This window comes from Tupaia chinensis, unplaced genomic scaffold, assembly GCF_000334495.1.
Source record: "Tupaia chinensis unplaced genomic scaffold, TupChi_1.0 Scaffold146687_1, whole genome shotgun sequence".
NCBI lineage: Eukaryota > Metazoa > Chordata > Mammalia > Scandentia > Tupaiidae > Tupaia > Tupaia belangeri.
Genome location: NW_006206544.1, coordinates 2,088,327 through 2,111,316, shown reverse-complemented (window position 1 = coordinate 2,111,316; position 22,990 = coordinate 2,088,327). Strand labels below are relative to the sequence as shown.

Genomic DNA, 22,990 nt, shown 5'->3' with positions numbered 1-22,990 from the left:
ATCTGAGTGTGAGTAGAATGGGGCCTGGACTTTTCTTTGTTGGGAGGTTATTTATTACTGATTCAATCTCATTGCTTGGGGCCTGGACTTTTCTTTGTTGGGAGGTTATTTATTACTGATTCAATCTCATTGCTTGGGGCCTGGACTTTTCTTTGTTGGGAGGTTATTTATTACTGATTCAATCTCATTGCTTGGGGCCTGGACTTTTCTTTGTTGGGAGGTTATTTATTACTGATTCAATCTCATTGCTTGTTACAGGTCTATTTAGGCTTTCTATGCCCTCCTGAGTCAATCTTGGTAAATTATATGTGTCCAGGAATTTGTCCATGTCATCCAGGTTTTCTTCTTTGTTGCCATAGAGTCATCATAGTATCCTCTAGTGGTATTTTGTATTTCTGTTATGTCTGTTGTAATGTTGCCTGATTCATTATGGATTTGACTTATCTGGTTCCTTTCTGTCTTCTTAATTAGTCTGGCTAATGGTGTGTCAATCTTGTTTATCTTTTCAAAGAACTAGCTTTTGCTTTAATTTATTTTCTGTATAGTTTGCTTATTTTCTATTTCATTAATTTCTCCTCAAATCTGTATTATTTCTTTTCTCCTGGAATTTTTTTTCGATTTTTTTTGTTGTTGTTCTTTTTCTAATTCCCTGAGGCATGATGTTAGGTTGTCCTTTTGACACCTTCCCATCTTTTTCTTATGTGCACTAATTGCTATCAACTTCCCTCTTATGACTGCTTTTGCAGTATCTCGTAGATTATGAAACTCGTGTACTCATTTTCATTAGTTTCCATGAGTCTTTTGATTTTTGTCTTAATCTTTGCAGTAGTCATGGAGTCATTCACAAGTATGTTATTTGGTTTCCATGTATTTGTATATTTTCGAGGGCTTTTGCTGAGATTAATATCAAGTATAATTCTATCATGGTCGGAGAAGGTGCTGGATATACTTTCTATGCCTTTGAATCTGTAAAGATTGGTGTTGTGCCCTATCATGTGATCAGTCTTTGAGAAAGTACTATGTGGGGCTGAGAATAATGTATATTTTGTGTTTTCTGGGTGGAAAGTTCTATAGATGTCTGTCAAGTCCATCTGATTTATGGTATCATTGAGGTCCTGAATCTCTTTGCTTATTTTTTTTGTCTCATTGACTTGTCTAAAGGAGATAATGTGGTGTTGCGAGCTCCAACAATTATAGTGTTATGCTCAATCTCTCCTTTTAGATCTAGCAGTCTTTCCTTTACATATTTGGGTGGAGAAGTCTGGAAATATCGATAATAACATTGAATGTCAATGGATTAAATTCTTCAATCAAGAGACACAGACTGGCTGAATGGATTAAAAATCAGAAACCTTCCATGTGCAGCCTACAAGAAATTAATCTCATGGATAAAGACATACATAGACTAAAAGTGAAGCGCTGGAAAAAGATTTTCCATGCAAATGGAAACCAAAAAAGACCAGTTGTTGCTGTACTGATTTTGGGCAAAATAGGCTTCAAGACAAAAACTGTCAGAAAAGACAAAGAAGGACATATAGTAATAAAAGGGCCAATTCACCAAGATATAACACTTATAAATATCAGAAGTATTTATTTTTATACATGGGGCGATTAAAAGGAGAGCATAGTCTAAGAAAAGGAGAGCATAGGTTCTACTATAGGCAGAACCTCAATTACCACCAACCATGGGGCATGCAGTACTTAAAACTTGAGAAATATCTTATGATGCCAGGATCTGTACACTCTTCACATAGAAACTCCAATTCAGATGCCCCTGAGTCAGTGATTTATAAAACATAAATAACTAATAACTGAAATTCAACTTTGAGGTCAGAAAAAGCTTCATATTGATCTAAACATCATTAGCATGTCTAATTGAATTAAAAGCCAAATACTGTATGGGTTAAGAAATATTTTTAATGTTGTGTTTTAGGTGGAGCTTGCTAAGGAAGAAAAGTGTGAATTTTTGCCTTTCCTATCCCCACGGAAGGTTATAGTAAAAGGTGGGAGAATCGTTGCTATGCAGTTTGTCCGGACAGAGCAGGATGAAACTGGAAAATGGAAGGAAGATGAAGAGCAGATTGTCCATCTGAAAGCTGACGTGGTCATCAGTGCCTTTGGCTCAGTTCTGAGTGATCCTAAAGGTAGAGTGCCTGGGAGCTGAAATGTGTTGTGCAGTTGTCTGCTATTTTTGCGTCTAAGAGTTTCCAACATTCAGGGAATTGTTTTTCACTTTAACATTCATTTTCTTCTTCTGGTATGAAATACAAAAAAGACTTAGACTCATTTAAAGCTTATACAGGATTACATTAAAAGTGTGATAAGCAAAAAGATCATTAATCCCCCTTTTACTCTGAATAACCAAAAACACATATTCTACTTTATAATAATGTTTGCCATGTTTCCTGGAAGATGTGACAGAGAAAGTAGAACATCCGGTCTTCAGTATTCAGTCAAATTAGAATCTAATTCAGACAAATTAGAATCTAATGAAAAGTCAAAAATAGAATTCATGTTTATTGTTATCCTCGTGCTAAACATCACTATAAGCATCAAAATTATCCAATTAGAAAGTCTGAATTCCTGTTATTTCATCTGAGTAGCATAAATTGACATGCTAAGGAAGAACAAACTACTTTAAAAAGTGATAGTGAAATAAGGAAATGTTTATATCCCATTTGAACTGGTGAATTAAGACTACTTTTTATTGGGACCAGCAGTTAGTGTAATGGCTATGCACTGGACTCCCATGTAGTCGACCACAGTTGGAGTCCCAGACTTGGTGGCTTAAAACTCACGCCAGGTGTGTGTGCATGTGTGCCCAAGATCCCAAGAGGAGAATGGATGATAAGAGATTGTGGCGTGGCCATCCACCCCCTGGTGGCCATCCCCCCTGGTGGGCAATTTCTGTCTCCTGTCTCTATCTGTCTTTCTGGTGAGCACACGCACCCTGTAGAAAAAAAAAAGTCTCAAAAAAAAAAAAAAAAGATTTGGCAATTAACTCTTCTATTTGCTGAAAGGAAAATAAAAGTTTCTGTAAGTCAGAGATTTATTAAGAACAACAATAACAAAAAAAAAATTCTGAACCAGACAATTCTTGCCAATGATTTTCACTATATCCATGCTAAAATTACATGTTTTTGTCTAAAATAGGAAGCGCTACAGGCATGCAAATATATATTTTTATGTAGCGGATAAGTTAAAAATTTAGCCAATCATCAGGATAGTTTATCTACAGGACATTAAGCATCTTGGTATTTGAAAACATCCAGATGTTTAATGTCATCAAGATTAATGTTTTCAAAGAGCTAGATGATGGCCTGAATTTGTCACTTTACGTCTAGATGTTTATATGATATGTAGAAGCAGTCACAGTATGGTTTGTTTATTCATTAACTGGATTCAGAAAGAAAAAAGTACAATGTGTAAATTGTATTCTATTATCTTAAAAAAACCCAAACAAAACAGACTTATTATCCCACATATCACCAAAATTGAGTGAAATGTGGAATCATGTTTAACTAGTGATTCTGTTGATGGCTTACCATCAAAAAATAATTTAGCTTACTTATGCAAATTTTATTCCATGACTGGTAACCCTCAATATTAAGAAAAATGTATCTTTTCCTAAACAAACCTAAGTGTTAATAGTTGTGACTTAGATCATTCAAAACGGCTTTTGCAGTCTCCAGTGTGATGTTGGCAACCAGTTTGTGTGTGTGTGTGTGTGTGTGTGTATATTTGTATTTGTGTCTATATATGTGGCAAGATTTAATTTAATATTTAAACTATGAAGTAGAAAAAAATTTCATCTATTTGAGTCTATTGACAACGTCATTCCAGAATGTATTTGTGTATTTTACTCCAGAATTTTCTTGTGTGTGTTTCTTTCTGTGCTGCACATGTACTACTCCATATGCATTTAGAGACTTCAAGGAAAAAATGGTTCTCTTCTATGCCTCCCCCCCCACCTCTTGATTTGAAATAACAAACTGCCTCGAGAAATTACCCTTAAATAGAATTGCTTGTTTTACCAGAGCCCCTCAATGTTTACATTAATAAGAAGTTACTTTGCAAGTGAGAAGCGAGCTGGAAGAGCTGAAATGTTAATTAGCACATGCCTCTACTCCCATCCAAATATTTTCAACACTGTTTTTTCGATGGGAAACATTAAGGAGTAAAGGAAATTGGTATTTGTTAGATAATCAAGAAGATCTTACCCAAATGGCATTTAAAATCTTAATAATTTAGGTCAGACCTCTTTTATATGTGCATACATATTCATGGTAAAAATCTATTTACTGGAAACAAGTTGCCCATTTAGGTAAGAAGAGAGATATTCATGTTATCCATCTTCTACTTTAAATCTTGTCCCATCCTAATACCTATGTGATAAAATTTTTGTGTAAAACCTATGTGATTATCTCGTATATGATACTTTTATGATTTAACATATTTTTCTGGAACATCTCTCTTAGCAATTTTAACCTCCCTTTACACCTTTTCCCCTTCTCTCTTCTAAGGTAGCATGGATTCCAATGAACTGAATACCATAGTGGTATTTTTTCAGTTCTTCTTCTACTTTCTGTATTTGACAATGCTAAATATTTCTTTCTGTTGGAAATGTTCTCCTCTAAGTCATTTAAGACTTTTAAGGCTTAGCTTCTTTAACTATGTAAAAATAAGTATGATAATACCTTCTTTTCCTACCTCTTAGGACTGTTGTGAGAATTAAAATGAAATAATGTGAAATACTTTGGAAATGAAAGTATAACACAATAGTGTTTATGACACTATATTTTATTGGTTTTCCTTTTAACTGTATTTTTTTCCAAGCATATCAGTGACAATTTCTTCTTGAATCTTACACTTCACAGTACTTTCCAAAGTTTAGACATTGCCATGCTCTCTTCTTAAATAGTTACTCATTCAGTGAACCAATTGTCATTCATTCATTTATTCAAACACACGTGCATTCCTCAAAAAATATTAATGAACTTCTGTATGCCGGAGAGTTGCTAGACTTATATTAGGCACTATTTCACTTCTGTGTAAAAATGACTTTGAAAGAGAGTTCTTCTGTCCTCAAATCTCAGAAGACTTCCTTTCATTACATATTTACATTCATGTATGTGATGAACCTTTTCCAGGTATCTGGTGAATGCCAAATGCCAAACTGTTCTCTGGAGAGAATAAAGATGAATGAGTTATTCCTTGTACTTTAACACCTCACCAACTGGGGGGTGAAGGCGGACTTTAAAATAATTATACTAAAAAGTAAAGAGTATATTAAGAGAGTTATTTATGAAGTAAGGAAAATTCATTTCATTAGAGTCTCCTAAAACAGATCTCTTCCCAACTATGCTATTATTGTACATGGTACAGTAGCTCTTCCCATTGCCAAAGTTTAAATTCTGGATTCACTTTTTAATTTCAATCTTTCTTTTTATTAAATTCACCAGTTACCATATAAGATAAGATAAAGCTTCCAATCCTTAGCACTTAAGAACTTCAATAGATGGCCTTATTTATGTAATAACCACCGCCCCACCGCCCCTCTCAGGCTTATCCACGCAGGATATATTCCAAGACTCCAGTGGATGTCTGAAACTCTGCCTAGTACTGAATCCTATAGATGATATGATTTGTGTGTGTGTGTTGTTGTTGTTGCTGTTTTAGAAGTTTTTGCCTTAAGGCACATGAGCTCCATGGAGAGAGAGAGAAACAGAGATAGTGATGAGAGAGTCAGAATTATCCTCTGGGGGACTGGTCATGCCACAATCCCCTTTTTTTCATTCTGCTCTCAGGATCTTGGGCACACACATATACATGCCCGGCCTGAGTTTTAAGCCTTCTGGTCTGGGACTCAAACTGTAGTGGCCATGAGGGTGTCCAGTGACATAACTGCTATGCCATCTGCTGGCCTGGTATGATTTTTCTAAAAATGCATATGTATGGTAAAGTTAAATTCATAAATTAGACATCAGAAGAGATTAACAACAAGTAATAATAAAATAGAGCAATTAAAGAATACACTACCATAAAAGTTTTATGACTGTTGCTGTCTTTCTTACTGTCTTGCTTTCTCTCTCTCTTGCTGTCTTTCTGTCAAACTATCAGACCATGGTTGATCAAGGGTAACTAAAACTGCATAAAACTAAACCATGGAAAAGAGGAAACTACTGTGGATCCAATTTTGTTTTCCACTATTCCGTGAATTTATTCCTTCCAGTATCTAGCACAGGGTAGATTACATAGTGGTAGTTCAATATTTTTGGTGAATGTCATATATATATGAGATACCATATGTATATACATGATACCATATGTATACATACACACACATGTATGTATAAGTATATGAGATATACACATCCTGACAAATTCAAGGAATGAGATCAGTTTGATAGAGTACATGTAAAGTACGGTGATGATTTACACTGAGCAGTCTCTGATTATGATGCTATGAAGATTGTGTAGGAATAAAAGCTTTTGAAAATCAGAACTTTACTAGGGCTTTGGAGAATCTTTCAGCTCATCTCTGTACATAGGTAAAGGAAATGCTCTGACATTTATGATTTCTCACATGAGAAGATGTTTCATGTATTTGGTTCATTTCATTTGCAGAGTGCACTGTTTATAATTGTATCATATATTTAAAATATCTTATTATCAATTTTAATTTTTTATGACATTGAAAGGAATTGTCCCTCAGTTGATTCTTAGTTGTTAGAAATGTTTGAGTTTCCACCAATCAGATATTTAAAACATGAAGCATTTGAAAATGACTTTGGTGTTTTTCATTTAAAAATGGTGACATTAAACCAAATATTTTGTTTGTTGTAGATGACTGCTTGCTTTTATTTTAAGAAGGGAAAAAAAGTATTTTTTAGGATTCTAAGTTTGAAATTTAAGCGCTTGAACATTATGGAATGATATAACTAAGATTAAAAACCTATGTTTTTGGAAAGAAGAAAATAAAGATAAATGATGACAATAAAATGGATTCAGCATTATGCTGCCCAGTATTACAAATGACAAAATGACTGAGCTCTTTGGGAATAGCCAGAGAATAGATGGCCTTTTCCTAATAGAGTTTAACATTTCACCCAGTACTTGCTTGCAGGTTTTCTTTTCTTTTCTTTTCTTTTTTTTTTTTTTCTGCTCATCTTTCAAGGTTTTCTTTTCTTTTTTTTTTTTTTTTCTGCTCATCTCTAAAGAATTGAGGGATTCCTAGGAATCACAAAACTCAAATGTTTCTGAAAGTAAGGCCCTTGATAATATGAATTGCAGTTAGTTCCATAAAGGTGTGTATTTGTGAGTGTATGGGGGAGGGGTTAAAATCACTCATTAATTGCTATTATTAGAAGACCCTCCAAAAACTTTTTTTTTTTTTTTTTTTTTCTGCTCATCTCTAAAGAATTGAGGGATTCCTAGGAATCACAAAACTCAAATGTTTCTGAAAGTAAGGCCCTTGATAATATGAATTGCAGTTAGTTCCATAAAGGTGTGTATTTGTGAGTGTATGGGGGAGGGGTTAAAATCACTCATTAATTGCTATTATTAGAAGACCCTCCAAAAACTTTTTGAAAGTGGTTTGGAGTAAGTCAAACGTTTTCTCCATACCAGCCATGAGTTTAGTACTGAGAGAAGGCACAGTCCTTGCATTGCTTTGCCTTGTTCTGGGCTAAGTCAGAACTAAAAATTGCTAGTTAGGTGAGAAACAGTATGCTAAGACCCTGACAGTGCAGAGATTCATGAATTTTTATATGTTCTTTATTTCCCCCCTCTCAGTTACTTCAAGGTAAGGAAAATCCTAGGAAAAAATGGTTTCAGGCATTGGATGAGTCAAGTACCCAGTAATCATAGATAACTATGTTTTAAAAGACCGAGAATCAGTGTGACTTGTTAGAACCTCTTATTAAAATGTTATGTATTTGGTAATTCACTTAATAGATTTGAGAACACTAAGATATTTCAATGCTTCCTATTTTTTGTATATTTGTCTTGTTACCAACATTTTTTTTTTTTTAAATACTGGAACAGTTCCAGAAGCTACTGGTGGCACTTAGAGATTCTGCTAAATTTTGTTTGAATTTTGTCCACGGTGTGGTCTTCAAGCTTGCATAATTCCTCTTCCCTCTTAACCAAAAATCAAGATAAGGGGAAAGAAATGGAATACCACTTTGAGAAACTGTCATAATTGGTCAAATTTTTGTTGTTGTATCTTGTTTTTACAAACAGGAATATGTGCAATCAAGTTTGAAATAACAAATTAAAGAATACTGCACTTTATTGCTAGACAGGAAAATATTTGGGAAAACTATAGAGAAAGGGACTTACTAATGATTAGCAAATATAAAAATGAATGGGATAGAATCGAGAAATAAAGTGATCAGTCCAGTATAACTTACTGGATATGTTACAAAATAATAACTTGCCTTGCGATTTTTCTTATTTACATTTACAACTGTGTTGGAAGGGACCTAAGGGTTTATATGTTCTAGACTTCTTTTTTCATAGGTTGTTCCAGGCTCTGAGCTAAGTTCCACCGGTAAAGTGATACAAAGACAAATGCAACTCTAGCCTCTGAGAGTGCATAATTTACAATGGAGGCTAACAATTACAATAACTGTGCTAGAAGTTTAAAGTTCTAGGGAAGTACAGAACAGAATCTTAAGTGTTCAGGGAAGCTTCCTAGAGGAAGTGGGTTGTAAATTGAAATCTGAGTAATGTGTAGGAGTTTCCAGGTGGAATGGGGGTGGAAGGGAGGGAAGCCACAGCGAGATTATGCAATTTGCTCAACACCACACTGTTAGATTAAGTAGTCATTTTACAGTCATTTAAAAAAGCTGTAAAAAATGTCTTTAGAAAGTTGTCATCAGCCTACTTATTTCATGCATGTTCTCATCTTCACAAATAAAGGTCTGAAATTTCATCATTTTTGTTTCTCAAGTAGAACTTTAGATTTTATGACTTTTATTAGCTATTTTCATTATTCACCTTGCAATGATCATTTCTTATCCAATTGCCAGAGGGCACGTGCACTCAAAGAGTAAGAGTGAGCGAGCAAGAGAGAGATATAGAAAGATACAGAAAGACAGAGAAAGCACCCTACAGGGGGGCACAATCGTGTCATAATCCTTTTTCTTCTGTCTTTCTGCTCAGTCATGATTTGGGGCATGGACACACATATGCTTGGCATGTTATTCAAGCTTCTGGGGCTAGTACTCAAACTATGATTGGCCATGCATAGTACTTTGTGCTGTGAAACTGGCCCTGAATATTTCTTGATATACAGATACTAGGAATACAGACATGAGTAAAAGAGTCTTTGTCCTTCAGAAACCCATAGTCTGATGAGAGAAAAGGTATATAAATAGGTCAATTGCAACACAGTGTGCGAATTTAAGACTACATTTGGACTGCAATTTAGAGCTTAAGTAGGAGTTTTCCTGTTAGAGGAAACATTATATTCAAAAGTATGGACTGACAAATGCCTCATGTGTCTAGACAATAGGGAAAAATTATGGTTAACTAGAGCAAATGGTGTGTAGATATTTAACGGTATGGGGAACGTAGTGATGAGATGAAAGGAAATTTGGCTATACATTTATGTAGAGTCAAAGGAAAATATGCTAAGGTAAGGATTTGAATTTTAGGTGTGTAATTTCTTCTCCCAGACTTGCTAATTAGAGTTCCTAATTTCAGTTTTTTGAGGAGTGGAAAAAAAGATAGCGGGACATTACAAGTGTTATACAAATTATTATTTTTCCACATGGAAGGAAGCACCAAAACTGTGGAATATGCATGCTGTTGCTACACATTGGGAGTAATGTTGAAAACAATGGCCTAGAATTAAGATAATACTGATAGTGGGCCAACAGGTGGTAGTGTAGGTAAGGTGCTGGACTCCCTCATGGCTGACCACAGTTTGTGTCCCAGACGCGGTGGCTTGAAAATCATACCACGTACATGTGCATGCATGCCCAGAATCACAAGAGGAGAAGGGATTATGGCATGACCATCCCCCCACAAGAGGTGATTTCTGACTTTCCCTATCTCTGTCTCTCTCTCTTTATCTCTGTCTCTGTCTGACAATCACACACTCCCATGACAGAGTAATAATGATAATAATAATAATAATAGCACTAATGAAAGCAGTCATTTTTTTTTTCAGTTGCTTCAGTGCCCAAGATAGAGGAAGTGAGAATATAGAAGAAAATTTGGACTCAAGTTATATTTCTTAATTTGAATGGTCAGGATTTGGTTATTTGTTTTATAAAGAGGTTAGATGTAGGATATCTAGCTTGGGAGAAGTTATGGTTTGGATAATGGTTTGGATAATAGATTATACACTACTGTTCTTCTTCTTCTTTTTTTTTTTTTTTTTTTAATTCTTGAGAACCCACGTGCTTGCCAGAGAGAGAGAAAAAAAAAAGAAAGTGCTTGCCAGAGAGAGAGAAAAAGAAAAGAAGAAAGCATCCCCCATGGGGCATGGTCACACCGCAGTCTCTTCTCCATTTCTCTATCCTGTAGGGATTTGGTGCACGTGCGTGCACCTGGCATTTTTCTTAAGTCACTGGTGCTAGGACTCAGACCACAGTTGGCCATGTGGGCTTTGACTCCCTTAACCACTAGACTATAGGACCAGCCCATATACTAATGGTTTGGATAATCAAATTTTGGAATTTGATTCTGAGAGAAAGACTGTCCTAGTGGTCTTGATAATCAGATCATGGTGATTACATCATGGAGACAACACTCTTATGAATAGATTAATGACGTCTTTGGAGACCTGGTGAGTTTTTGCTCTCTTGAGAAAGGGTTAGTTCTCACAAGAATTGATTGTTCTAATAAAGAAAATGGTCTGCCACTTGTTCTCTGGCTGCCCATGCCCACCATCTTGTCTTCTTTTATTGGCCACATGGAAGGCCAGCCCAATGCTGGCCTTATGTCTTAGGGATGTCCAGCCATAAGAATTCTTAGTCAATAAACCTCTATTTTTTCCATTTTTTGTTTTGTTTTTAATTTTTACAGATGGTACATACACTTGCTGAAGAGACAGAAAAAGAAAAAAAAATAAGCTTTTGTTACATTTGTCTTTCTGATAGCAAATCTCTTAGCACACAACATCAAGGGTAATTTTATTGCTTGGTGTTGTAAATTCCCCCTTTTAGTAATATCTGTGATTCTTTAAGCTGCCATTTTATTTTATAATGACTGAATAATATAATTCATATATCCTTTGTACTGGTTGGTCCAGTGATGATGATTAACCTCTGATATGCTTCTCTGTACATTGCCTTGTTTACAAGAAGCATTCTCAGGAAACTTAAAACACAACTGTACATATTTCCTTAAAAATTGCCCTATTATCAGAAAGATTTTTTTTCTAGCTAAAAGATTTACTGTCTATTATAAAGCATTTTATGCAGGGTGAGGAGAAAGTGGTAGAATCTGATGCAAGTACTGGCATTTCTGCAGAATAAACCATCCAAAATAATGGAATCCTTGCACAGTTTTTCTTTGAAATTATTTTAAAAGGTGGAGGTGATGAGGAGGGAGGTCAAACTGATAACAGTGTTGAAAGTGATTTGGAATCAACATCACATCACTTACAACTGCCTTAGACATCCATTTGAAGCACAACATGATATTTCTGTAATTATTTTACTTCTCTCTAATAACTGCATAGGAATAGGTTTGTTTCCCCAGTGAATAGCTCTGTTCAGAGCCTTTCCTTATCTTTATTTTTCAGGTTTCACTAGTGGTTGATATCATATGCATTCTTATAAGGATACAGTGGGTAAATCAGTAGTTTTCCATCAAATCAAAGATTATATACTAGAAGTAAAGCAATGGCATGTAACAAGTTTTGTTGGGGGAAAGAAGGTAGAAAATGAAAAAAATAGCATAATTGTTTAAGAGAATAGAAATCATAAAACATAGTTCTCAACATATAGTGAATGTAATAGATGCCTTGAATTTTACTGACCATGGCCCATTTTATTTGTCTTTTAAATGCTGGTGAGCTTAGCATATACTATTTTATTCTGAAACCTAATATTCTTCTGAAATGCTAAATGATGATAAGTTGTTACAAGATGAAAAATCAAGATGCAAAATTTAGTTGAATTTTATAGTAATGATATAGATTATACACTACTGTTCTTTTTTTTTTTTTAATTGCTGGAGAACACACGTGCTTGCCAGAGAGAGAGAAAAAGAAAAGAAGAAAGCATCCCCCATGGGGCATGGTCACACCGCAGTCTCTTCTCCATTTCTCTATCCTGTAGGGATTTGGTGCACGTGCGTGCACCTGGCATTTTTCTTAAGTCACTGGTGCTAGGACTCAGACCACAGTTGGCCATGTGGGCTTTGACTCCCTTAACCACTAGACTATAGGACCAGCCCATATACTAATGGTTTGGATAATCAAATTTTGGAATTTGATTCTGAGAGAAAGACTGTCCTAGTGGTCTTGATAATCAGATCATGGTGATTACATCATGGAGACAACACTCTTATGAATAGATTAATGACGTCTTTGGAGACCTGGTGAGTTTTTGCTCTCTTGAGAAAGGGTTAGTTCTCACAAGAATTGATTGTTCTAATAAAGGAAATGGTCTGCCACTTGTTCTCTGGCTCCCTTAACCACTAGACTATAGGACCAGCCCATATACTAATGTCCTTAATAATATGAGTTTTATATTGCAGATTGAGATTCTTTTTTTTTTTTTTAATGAGAGATTTTTACTATAAGGTGCATGTGCTCACCAGAGAGACAGAAAGTAAGAAATCACCTCCGAGAGGAGATGACAATGCGACAATTACCTCTCCTCCATTCTCCTCTTGGGATCTTGGGCATGCATGCTCACACACTCAGCATGAGTTTTAAGGCAGCAGGTCTGGGACTTGAACCACTGTCAACTACGTGGGAATCCAGCAACATAACCATTACGCCATCTTCTGGTCCCTCAATTATTATTCTTAATTACTTTTCTTTGCATTTTTTATCTTAGATCAGAAGATAGCATAAACAAGGCAATAAACCTACCTACAATAGGCTCTGGTTAAATTAGACATTGACCTGCACAAACGTGTTATTGTATAAATTAGAAAATTACATACAATCATATTTAAAAATCTCCCTTAAAATTTGGAAGCTACTCAACTCAAATGTAATGTACTGGCACCAATGGAGAAGGAAATTGGTATAAATTTTTAACATCCATTCAGGAGTAGTACCAAAGCCTGCATATTTACACTATCTGGTGCCAACCTTTTTACCATGACAGTCATACTTGTTATGTTTTTGCAATTATGAAGCTCTTTAAAGTATTTTCAAAGGACTTTTATTCACATAATCATTTTCTCCATGCAAATATATGAAAGAGAGTGTCAAGTGTATCATATAATATGTGTCCAGTAAGAATCCAATGATTTTTCAGCCCTCTGCAAACTGTATTGACAAGCTGTACAGTTGAATATGACCCAGTGTTTCCCCTGTATTCACACACTGCTGCCAAACAAACTTCTACATCACCAGTATCATTGAATCTAAAATTACTGTCACACTCTAGAATCTAAACTTATTCTCCCCTAATGATGGGATTAGAACCAGATGCTTCATTTTCATTATGACTCCCTTCTAATCTACCCTCCTACTTGCTTATGGGATCTGATTTTCCATTCTTTCATTCCATATGTATTAAGAACACAAGATTCTGTTAGGTTCTTCAAGGTACATAAAAATGAATACATTGGCCCTGTCTGCAGGAGCTGAAGTCTAATAGAGGAAAAATACATATAAATAAAATTACCTTTAGGTAGAAAGTGAATCAAGGAGAAGCAGATAAATTGCTAACTGGAAGGAGATGACATCCCACTGCAGGCATCAGAAAAGGTTTTATGGAGGCAGCAGCATTTGTAATAGACACGAGGACTGAGTAGAAATTAAGAAAAGAGAGACAAAAGAAAGCACAATCCAGATACAGGGAACAGGCTGGGTAAATACATAGAGTAGCTCCTTTGACCAGATCGTAAGGTATACAATGAGAAATAGTAGAGAAAGGATGGAAAATTCTATCATTGCTTATTCATGAGATGTTTTTAGTGTTAGGCTATGGTATTTGAACCTTATTCCAGAATTACAGATTCTGGAAATCTCAAAGGGAATAGAGATTATTATTATTGTTAGTATTATTATTATTTTTACATATAGCACGTACATGGAGAGCATATAATTAAATATGCATCTATTTTTTGACTCCTACTGTCTACCTATTTCACTCTGTATATCTTGTATGCTCTAGATTATATGTATTGACAATATGACTGCAGGGTAGTTTATTCACATTTCATTTTAAGGTACCCAACACAATCCCAAGTTCAAAAAGTATTCACTGACTATATACATGGATGAATGAATGAATGAATGAAGAGAGGGATAAATGTTTAGATGAAAAGAATGAAAGGACTGTTTTATTCTAAAATATCCCTGCAGAAAATCACAGTAAAGACAAAAGCATGTGAAGATAGTGTTTATTCAAAGTGTCATAGGAAGCCAGCAAGCCCCCATTTTTTTAAAGAAATAGAATGTGTACACTTCTGCTTACACTGAGAATAGCTCCTTGAAATGTCTCTCTCTATTATTTTCCCTTAATTTTCAAAGGGTGTGTACTCTTGCCAAAAAGAGAAAGAAAGAGATGGACCCTCCCCCATGCCTCATCATGGGAGAAAGCACCCCCTACCCACCATCATGAAGCATGATCACACTACAATCCCTTCTTCTCCATTTTGACTGCAGGGTAGTTTATTCACATTTCATTTTAAGGTACCCAACACAATCCCAAGTTCAAAAAGTATTCACTGACTATATACATGGATGAATGAATGAATGAATGAAGAGAGGGATAAATGTTTAGATGAAAAGAATGAAAGGACTGTTTTATTCTAAAATATCCCTGCAGAAAATCACAGTAAAGACAAAAGCATGTGAAGATAGTGTTTATTCAAAGTGTCATAGGAAGCCAGCAAGCCCCCATTTTTTTAAAGAAATAGAATGTGTACACTTCTGCTTACACTGAGAATAGCTCCTTGAAATGTCTCTCTCTATTATTTTCCCTTAATTTTCAAAGGGTGTGTACTCTTGCCAAAGAGAGAAAGAAAGAGATGGACCCTCCCCCATGCCTCATCATGGGAGAAAGCACCCCCTACCCACCATCATGAAGCATGATCACACTACAATCCCTTCTTCTCCATTTCTTCATCCTGTTGGGATTTGGAGCACACATGGACACATGCCAGGTGTGTTTGTCAAGCCCCCCAGCCCACCCCCCAGAGCTGAGATTTGAGCCACAGTGTCAGCCATTTGGGACCTGACTCTTAACCACTAGACTACTAGACTGTCTCTGAGACTGATCATCCTGCTTCTTCTCCCACTTCCATGTAATCCCACCAGAGCCACATTTATAAACAGAAAGTCTTTCATTTCATTCTCTTATTCCAAACCTGCAGTCATGTTCTACTTTATTTAGAGCAAATTTCTCCCTAAAATAAAGTCGTTCTTACTCTGCCTTCTACCTATTTCTCAGCCCTCTGCTCCTCTTATCTTACTTGATTCCTTTCACACACATAAAGCCTCCCTTCTACTCTTGAAATGTCACAACCTCCCCTCATTCTTGAGGCCCCTGTCCCTGTTGTCTCTGATCTGCCTCCAATTCTTCATGAGACTAGCCCATTCTTACGTTTTATGTTTTAGCTCTGATGCCATCTCATCAAAGACCCTCTCTGCCCTCCGTACTATCCTTCCTACTTCTCACCCCATCATCTCGTATTAGCCTCTTTTGTGTAACCCTCTTCATAGCCATTTTCACTATCATATAGTTCACTGTGTTCTTTCCATTTTCTGTCTACTGCCAGCTCAAATACACAGCACACCTGGTCAGTCCCTTTTCTGTGCCTGCATGATTTAGTACTTGGTAGACAAAATAAAATTGCTAATTGAATGAATGAATGCAAATTAGTGCTGGATTTTTTTTCCCCATACAGTCATAATTAAACTCCTAGGAAGACTAGTCTATATACACTGCCTCGTGTCTTTGCCAGTTCTTAGCTCCTCTCATTCTGTCTTTGCTCTTACCACTTAACTTCGAATGTCATCTTTTCACTGCTCTTGATCTCCATATCACCAGATCTCATTACCTATATTATATTTCTCTTGTATTTGACCCTTCTTGAACTGTCCTCTTCACTTTGCTGGTATGGCTTAGAAATGTTCTCACTCTCTTGTAACTATAAGCCTGATGAATCCATCTTGGGTTCTGTTTCATGTTGTGCTTGCTGCCACTTTAAAGACATGCATTTGGCTCTGTGAGCACTCATATTTGCATTTTTAATTCATGAACTTTACACATCTTTGGAATTACATCTAATAGCCAGGGATCAGGGCTAGGTATGTATGTCCAAGTTCCCTTGGAATCAGTATGTTTGTCACTGCTTTGTGGTTAGGGTCAAAGCCTCAGGGTGTGACCTGAATAGCTTCTATCAGTCTCACATTCCTCAGCCATAGCAGGGAGATAGCATTTCTTCTGTGTCAACTAGAAAAGCTAATATGGTTAGTGTTTGCCTACAACAGCCACGTGTTCATAAAAGCACTCAATTAATACTTCCATTATTATCGTATGAACCCTATTGAATATTGTTTTTACCAATACCAAAGGAATTTCTTGACCATATGATAAAAAAACTAGAGCTTTATGTAAAAAAGCTATATATTTAAATCATACGTTTATTCATGTATTAAAATTGTTTAAACACATTTCTACTGTATGTGTTAAGTTTGCATTGAAGTGTGCCTACTGACGATTGACAAGGAAAAAAAAAGTCATAAGATGGATATCAAAAAATAACATTAATGAGCTGCTAAAGCTAAAATTACAGGAACTTATGAAATTGGTTAAACATAAAAACCATTAAACTGTTTACTGAAGCTTCACAGATATACTGCAGCTAATGAGCATTTCTGCTATTTAAATAAGCCCAAATTGAACACACATTACATGGATACATAATTAGTCATGGCAGTCAAACACACATAGACTTATTTTAAAGCTCTATTTAGGGAATCTTTTCCGTTTGATTTATTTTGTTAATTAAAATATTTTTCAGTATTCACTTATATTTTAATAATATTGTTTTCACAAGTACTATAGTTTGCTACTGGCTTTCTATGTGTTTTTATTTATGCTTTAAATTCAGCAAATGGGGATTCTGTATTAAATATCTTTTAGTCCCTTTCTATAATTGTTTATATCACTTGATAGCAACGTGCAACGGTTTTATAATTTCCTTCTCTAAGAAATGGATATGAAATATTTCAGTAGTCTCTCTACCTTTTTCACTGTCTCATTATTATCAAGACATATTAAGCACCCAAATGTGCATAGAATTATGATGATTATCGTCCAAATCAGATTAAAGGATGATCTATTCCTTCAAGGAGTTTGTCTTAAGTAGATGGTATCATTGAATATAAATAAGCAAATCAAAGTGTAGCATTTGGGAATCCAACAGAGAATTTGAAAACAATCCCCATATATTTACTTCAAGGACACTGACCTCCTTGAGGAGATCTCTTCCAGATAAAATGAAATCAAATCATCAAGGAGTTCAGAGTCTAAAATAGATGGAATTATTGCAGAGAAATAAGCAAATCAAGGTGAAGTGCTTGGATAATTTTAATTCTGAATTGATTAGTTGGTCAGTTTAGGAAATAGAAATGAAATTCCCAGTAGAATGCAAGTAAAACAAAAGGAGTTTCTACAGGCTGTTTTTTACATCCATTCTCTCTATTCAGTCCAGAAACTTAAATTTTTCCTGAGCATGGAGGGAAAGAAGATCAAATTTAACTTTTACCCTTCCTGAATTCTGCAAGCATATCCAAACTGAAAGTGGTCTAACCAGAGTAGGAAGGAAATCAAATAGTTAGGTAAATCAAAAAAAATTAACCATGTGCCTATGTTGTTACTTAAGAAGCTCTTTATATTGATATTTGAGGTTTTTCCTTTCCACAGTGACCTCTCTACTTGTAGAAATAAGATCTATGCAAAGAATTATCAATAGATGATGATATGAATATCAAATAAATGGCATAAACAACTATTATATTATGACCAAAACATTCTTAGGATTATCTTTTGTATTAGTACCCGTTATGCTAGATGCTGAGTAAGTAGATGACTCAAATACAGTTCCTGAACTTGAGAAGTCATGGAAGGAAAGAATATAATTCAAATAAAGTCAGATAGTACCTCGTTTAACAGAAAGTGATTAATTTAATAGAAAGGGGGAGCTGGCAGGTAGCATGGTCATTAAGGGCTCTGGACACCCACATGGCTGAGAGTGGTTCAAGTCCCAGACTTAGCAGCTTACTTTCTCACTTTCTCTCTTTCTCTCTCTCTCTCTCACACTCTGTCCCTCTCTGATCAAATTAAAATAAATAAATTTTAAAAGTTAAAAATAAAATAATTTAAAAAAATTTTAACAGTAAGGAAAAACAGTTTTAAAAAAGATTTCAATGGAAAAGACAATCCAAAAGCTAAATCTATGAAGCAGGTCATGATTAGAATTCTTTGTGGTCCCTCAAATCCCAACTTGTTTTATTTTTGTTATTATTATAGTTCCAACGGGTGAGGCTTTTTTTTTTTTTAATGCCTTTGCCACAGGGCATGTGCCCCTCAACCCCAGAGACAGAGAGAGACAGTGATGTGAATGGAATTAAGAAGTAACTTGGAGAGATTTTCCATTGGATGGGTTGGCAGACACATTAACTGACTAGATATTAAGATAATCAGAAATAAAAGATTCAGGGAACCAGCAGTTAGCGTAATGGCTATGTCACTGGATTCCCACGTAGTCTACCGTGGTTCGCATCCCGGACCCGGTGGCTTAAATCTCACGCCGGGCGCATGTGCGTGCGTGCCCAAGATCCCGAGAGGAGAATGGAGGAGAAGGGATTGCGGCGTGACCATCCCCCCTGGGGGGTGATTTCTTGCTTTTTGTCTCTGTCTCTCTCTGTCTGTCTGGCGAGCGCACGTGCCCTATAGCGAAAAACCTCTCCAAAAAAAAAAGAAAGAAAAGATTCAAAGATGATGCCAAGGTTGTTAAGCTCTATTTTTAAGTTAGTGTAGAAGGGAGAATAGGAAACTGCAGCACTGAAGACTAAAAAGCCATCTAGAAGGCAGGTGAAAAAGCAGGCAGAGTAGTGTCACAGAAGCTACGCTGAAGGATTTTAGGAGGAAGAAGTGGTCATCTGTTGAATCTTGGTGAGAAGTCAAGAAAGGCAGTGAAGGTAGGTGGTGTGGTGGTTAAGGGCTCTGGACTCCCACATGGTTGACCACGGTTCGAGACCTGGACCGGTGGCTTGCTTTCTCACTTTCCCTCTCTCACTCTGTCACTCTCTTGGTCAAATGAAAATAAATAAATAAAGTAACATTTAAAAAAAAAAAGAAAAGAATGAAAGGCAATGCCACACCTATGGTAACAAAAGTAAGATACCTGAATGCAGTCGCTCTTATATGACCCTGAGAATAAGTATCTCCTCAAATTTTATTGAGTGCCTCACTCACTTCACCCTGTTCTTGCCCCTGAAGCAAGGTGATCATTGAAAAGTCACTGGATTTGGTGATCTAGGACTAATTAATCATCTTAGTGAAAAAGGGTTTTAGTGAATGACTGGAGTGGCTTAAAAGTGGGAAATTCTGTACATATATGTATGTCCCACTTGTAAGAAACACTGTATTTAGATAAAGTAGCTAATAATAGTGAAGACAAAGGATATGACCTAAGAAGCCAAGTTTATGCCAGGTAAGAAAAGAAGATTCCAGGGCTGGTGGGATTGGCTCTGATAGGAAGGAACATTATTGAATGGTATTAAGAAAGACAGAGTGACTACAGATCCTGTAGGTTTGTAGTTTGGGTGATGGAAAAACAAGGGATATCCTTCTATATTTTCTTTTGTTTGTTTGTTTGTTTGTTTTGAGAGGTTTTTGTTATAGGGCGCGTGCGCTCGCCAGACAGACAGAGACAGACAGAGAGAGAGAGAATGCAAGAAATCACCCCCCAGGGGGAATGGCCATGCCTCAATCCCTTGTCCTCCATTCTCCTCTCGGGATCTTGGGCACACACGCACACATGCCCAGCGTGAGTTTAAGCTACTGGGTCCAGGACTTGAACCGTGGTCGACTACGTGGGAGTCCAGTGACATAGCCATTACACTAACTGCTGGTCTCATCCTTCTATATTTTCTATAAAATGTGAGACAAGAACTTTTTTCTCAGAGTGAGGGAAAGAAAAAGGTGTCAGGTCTGTTGAAGGTAAGGAAAGTAGCAAGCTTAAGAATGCTGGTCACAAGGAATTTAAGTGAAAGAGCAAGCTCACGAATAGTAAATAATGAAATTGGGGAAGGCCCAGAGGAAGTTTGTCAACTGGTTTTGGACGTGATGATTTGGAAGAGGCAGTAAAGTACCCACTTCAAGGTAGAGTTTGAGGTCATTTTTTACAGAGGTAAGTTGAAGGCAAAAATGGCCAAAATCTCTAATAGAGTAAGTGCATTGGACTGGATATCTGGGAAAGAGGAAGATAAAGAGGGAGGAGGAGCTGGAGCCCAAGAAGGACAGGTCAAATAGAGGGAAAGCCTGGATAGAGTAGCATTCTGCAAATCAAAGAAGGACATTAATGTGATTCAATTGTTGAATGTTTCGCAAATGCAAAAAGAAGACTGAAGTCACAAAACTTGGAAACCATATTTTCACTGGAGGGATAGACTAGAAGGAATAATTGTGTGGTGGGAAAAGAAGTAAGGGAAGATATAAGATTAGTAGTGAGAAGGCCAGCAGGTGTCATGGTGGTTAAGGGTTGGAACCTACATGGCAGACTCTGCCTTCAAGTCATGGACCTGCTGGTTTGAAAAATATGCCATGTGTGTGTGTGTTCATGCTCAAATCCTAAGAGAAGAATAGAGCAGAAGGGATCATAGCATCGTCATCCCCACTAATGGGTGATTTTTCACTTTCCTTATCTCTCTGTCTCTCTGGTGAGTGCATACACCCTATGGCAAAACCCTAAAAAGAGAGAAAAAAATTAAAAAAGACCACAGATTGACAAGTGGGAACTATTAGGTCAAAAAGCTTCAGCAAAGAGGAACCAGCAGATGATGAATGGTTATGTCACTGGACTTCCGCATGGCCGACCATGGTTTGAGTCCTGGACCCAGTGGCTTGAAAATTATGCCAGGTGCATCTATGTGTGCATACTTACCCAAAATCCCAGGAAGAAAATGGAGGAGAAGGAATTGCAGCATGAACATCCCCCCAGGTGGTGATTTCTCACTTTCTTTCTCACTGTCTTTCTGGTGAGTGCACACACCCTAAGGCAAAAACCTTGAAAAGAAAGAAACATATTTGCAAACAATGCCTCAAATAAGGATCTGATACTCAGAATATATAGGGAATTCAACAGTTTACCCAAGAAAGAAAGATCAACCCAATTAAAAGATGAGGAAGTGAGCTGAACAGATAAATCTCTAAGGAAGACATATAAGCAGCCAAAAAGTATATGAAAAAAATGCTTGGTATCCCTTATCATAAGGGATATGCAAATCAAAGCCACAATGAGACACCACCAAACTCCAGTCAGAATGGCTATGATTAAAAAAATTAAAAACGATGAGTGCTGGCAAGGCTATGGTGTAAAGGAACTCTCCTACACTATTGATGGGAACGTAAATTAGTACAACCACTGTGGAGAATGATATGGAGATTGCTCAAGAATTACAAATAGATGGGACTAGCAGATGGTGTAATGGTTATGCCGCTGAACTTCCACATAGTCGATTAAGGTTAAAGTTCTGGACCCAGTGGTTTAGAAAAATACTCCAGGCACATATCTGTGCATGCCCAAAATCCCCAGAGGAAACTGGAGGAGAAGGGATTGCAATGTGGCCATACCTCCAGGGCCAGAGGGGGGGTAGTTTTTACTTTCTGTCTGTCTGTCTCTCCAGTGAGCATAGACATCCTATAGGAAAAAAAATAAACAAAACAAAACAAACAAAAAAAAACAACAAACAAAAAAGGGAACTATAAATAGAACTGCCATATTATCTAGCATTTCAACTGCTAAGTATCTACCCAAAGGATAGGAATATACTGAGGTGGAAAACTATTTACACATCCATGTTCATTGCAGTACTATTCACAATTATTAAGACATAGAACTAACCCAAATGTCCAGGAACAGATAAATGTATTGAAAAAGTATAGCACACATACACGATGGAATACTACTCAGCCATAAACACACACACACACACACACACACACACACACAAACTGTGAGACCCTAGCATTTAATAGAAAGTGGACAAATATAGAAGATTTATTGCTAAATGAAATGAGCCAGACTATGAAAGAGAGGCCCCCACTCAAGATATACCAAATATCTACACTCTGTGGCAGAAACTGAAAGATTAGAAGATATAAAAACAATTGTGGAGACTACAGTGTGGGAAGAGGTGGGAAATGGGGCAGAGTGAGGGAAAGGGAATCAAGGGGAAAAAGAAAAATATTTAATGGTCACAAAAATGGAACATTATCTGTTGATAATAACATGTATGACTATGTCTTTAACTGGACTAACATACAGTGTATCCATGCTGGGAAAGTTTATTTTGCATGCTCTAATGATATACAATGATTGCATTTATTTAATATGTGTATATATGTGATATATAAATAGAAATAAAACACCAAAATGTATTTTTAAAATAGAAGAGGAGAGAAAGTGAGAAATACAATATACTAAAGAGAACAAAGGATATTTGTGGTCCCAGAAAGTAGGAAGGTGCATTCAAAAAGATACCATTTGAAGGGCTTGCCAAAGGAAAATGAGTTTTTTCTATAGAGCATGTGCATTCATGAGAGAGAGG

At 36.4% G+C, this 22,990-nt stretch overlaps 1 protein-coding gene across 1 annotated transcript in view; it reads left to right on the top strand.

Annotated features, from left to right (window-relative positions):
* The window catches only part of DPYD (dihydropyrimidine dehydrogenase), a 994,283-nt gene that overhangs the window by 467,457 nt on the left and 503,836 nt on the right, over positions 1-22,990 (top strand). Inside the window, exon 11 of the mRNA XM_006169013.2 lies at positions 1,934-2,144. Within this exon, the coding sequence (XP_006169075.1) occupies positions 1,934-2,144 (211 nt within the window). The remainder of the gene's footprint in view (positions 1-1,933; positions 2,145-22,990) is intronic.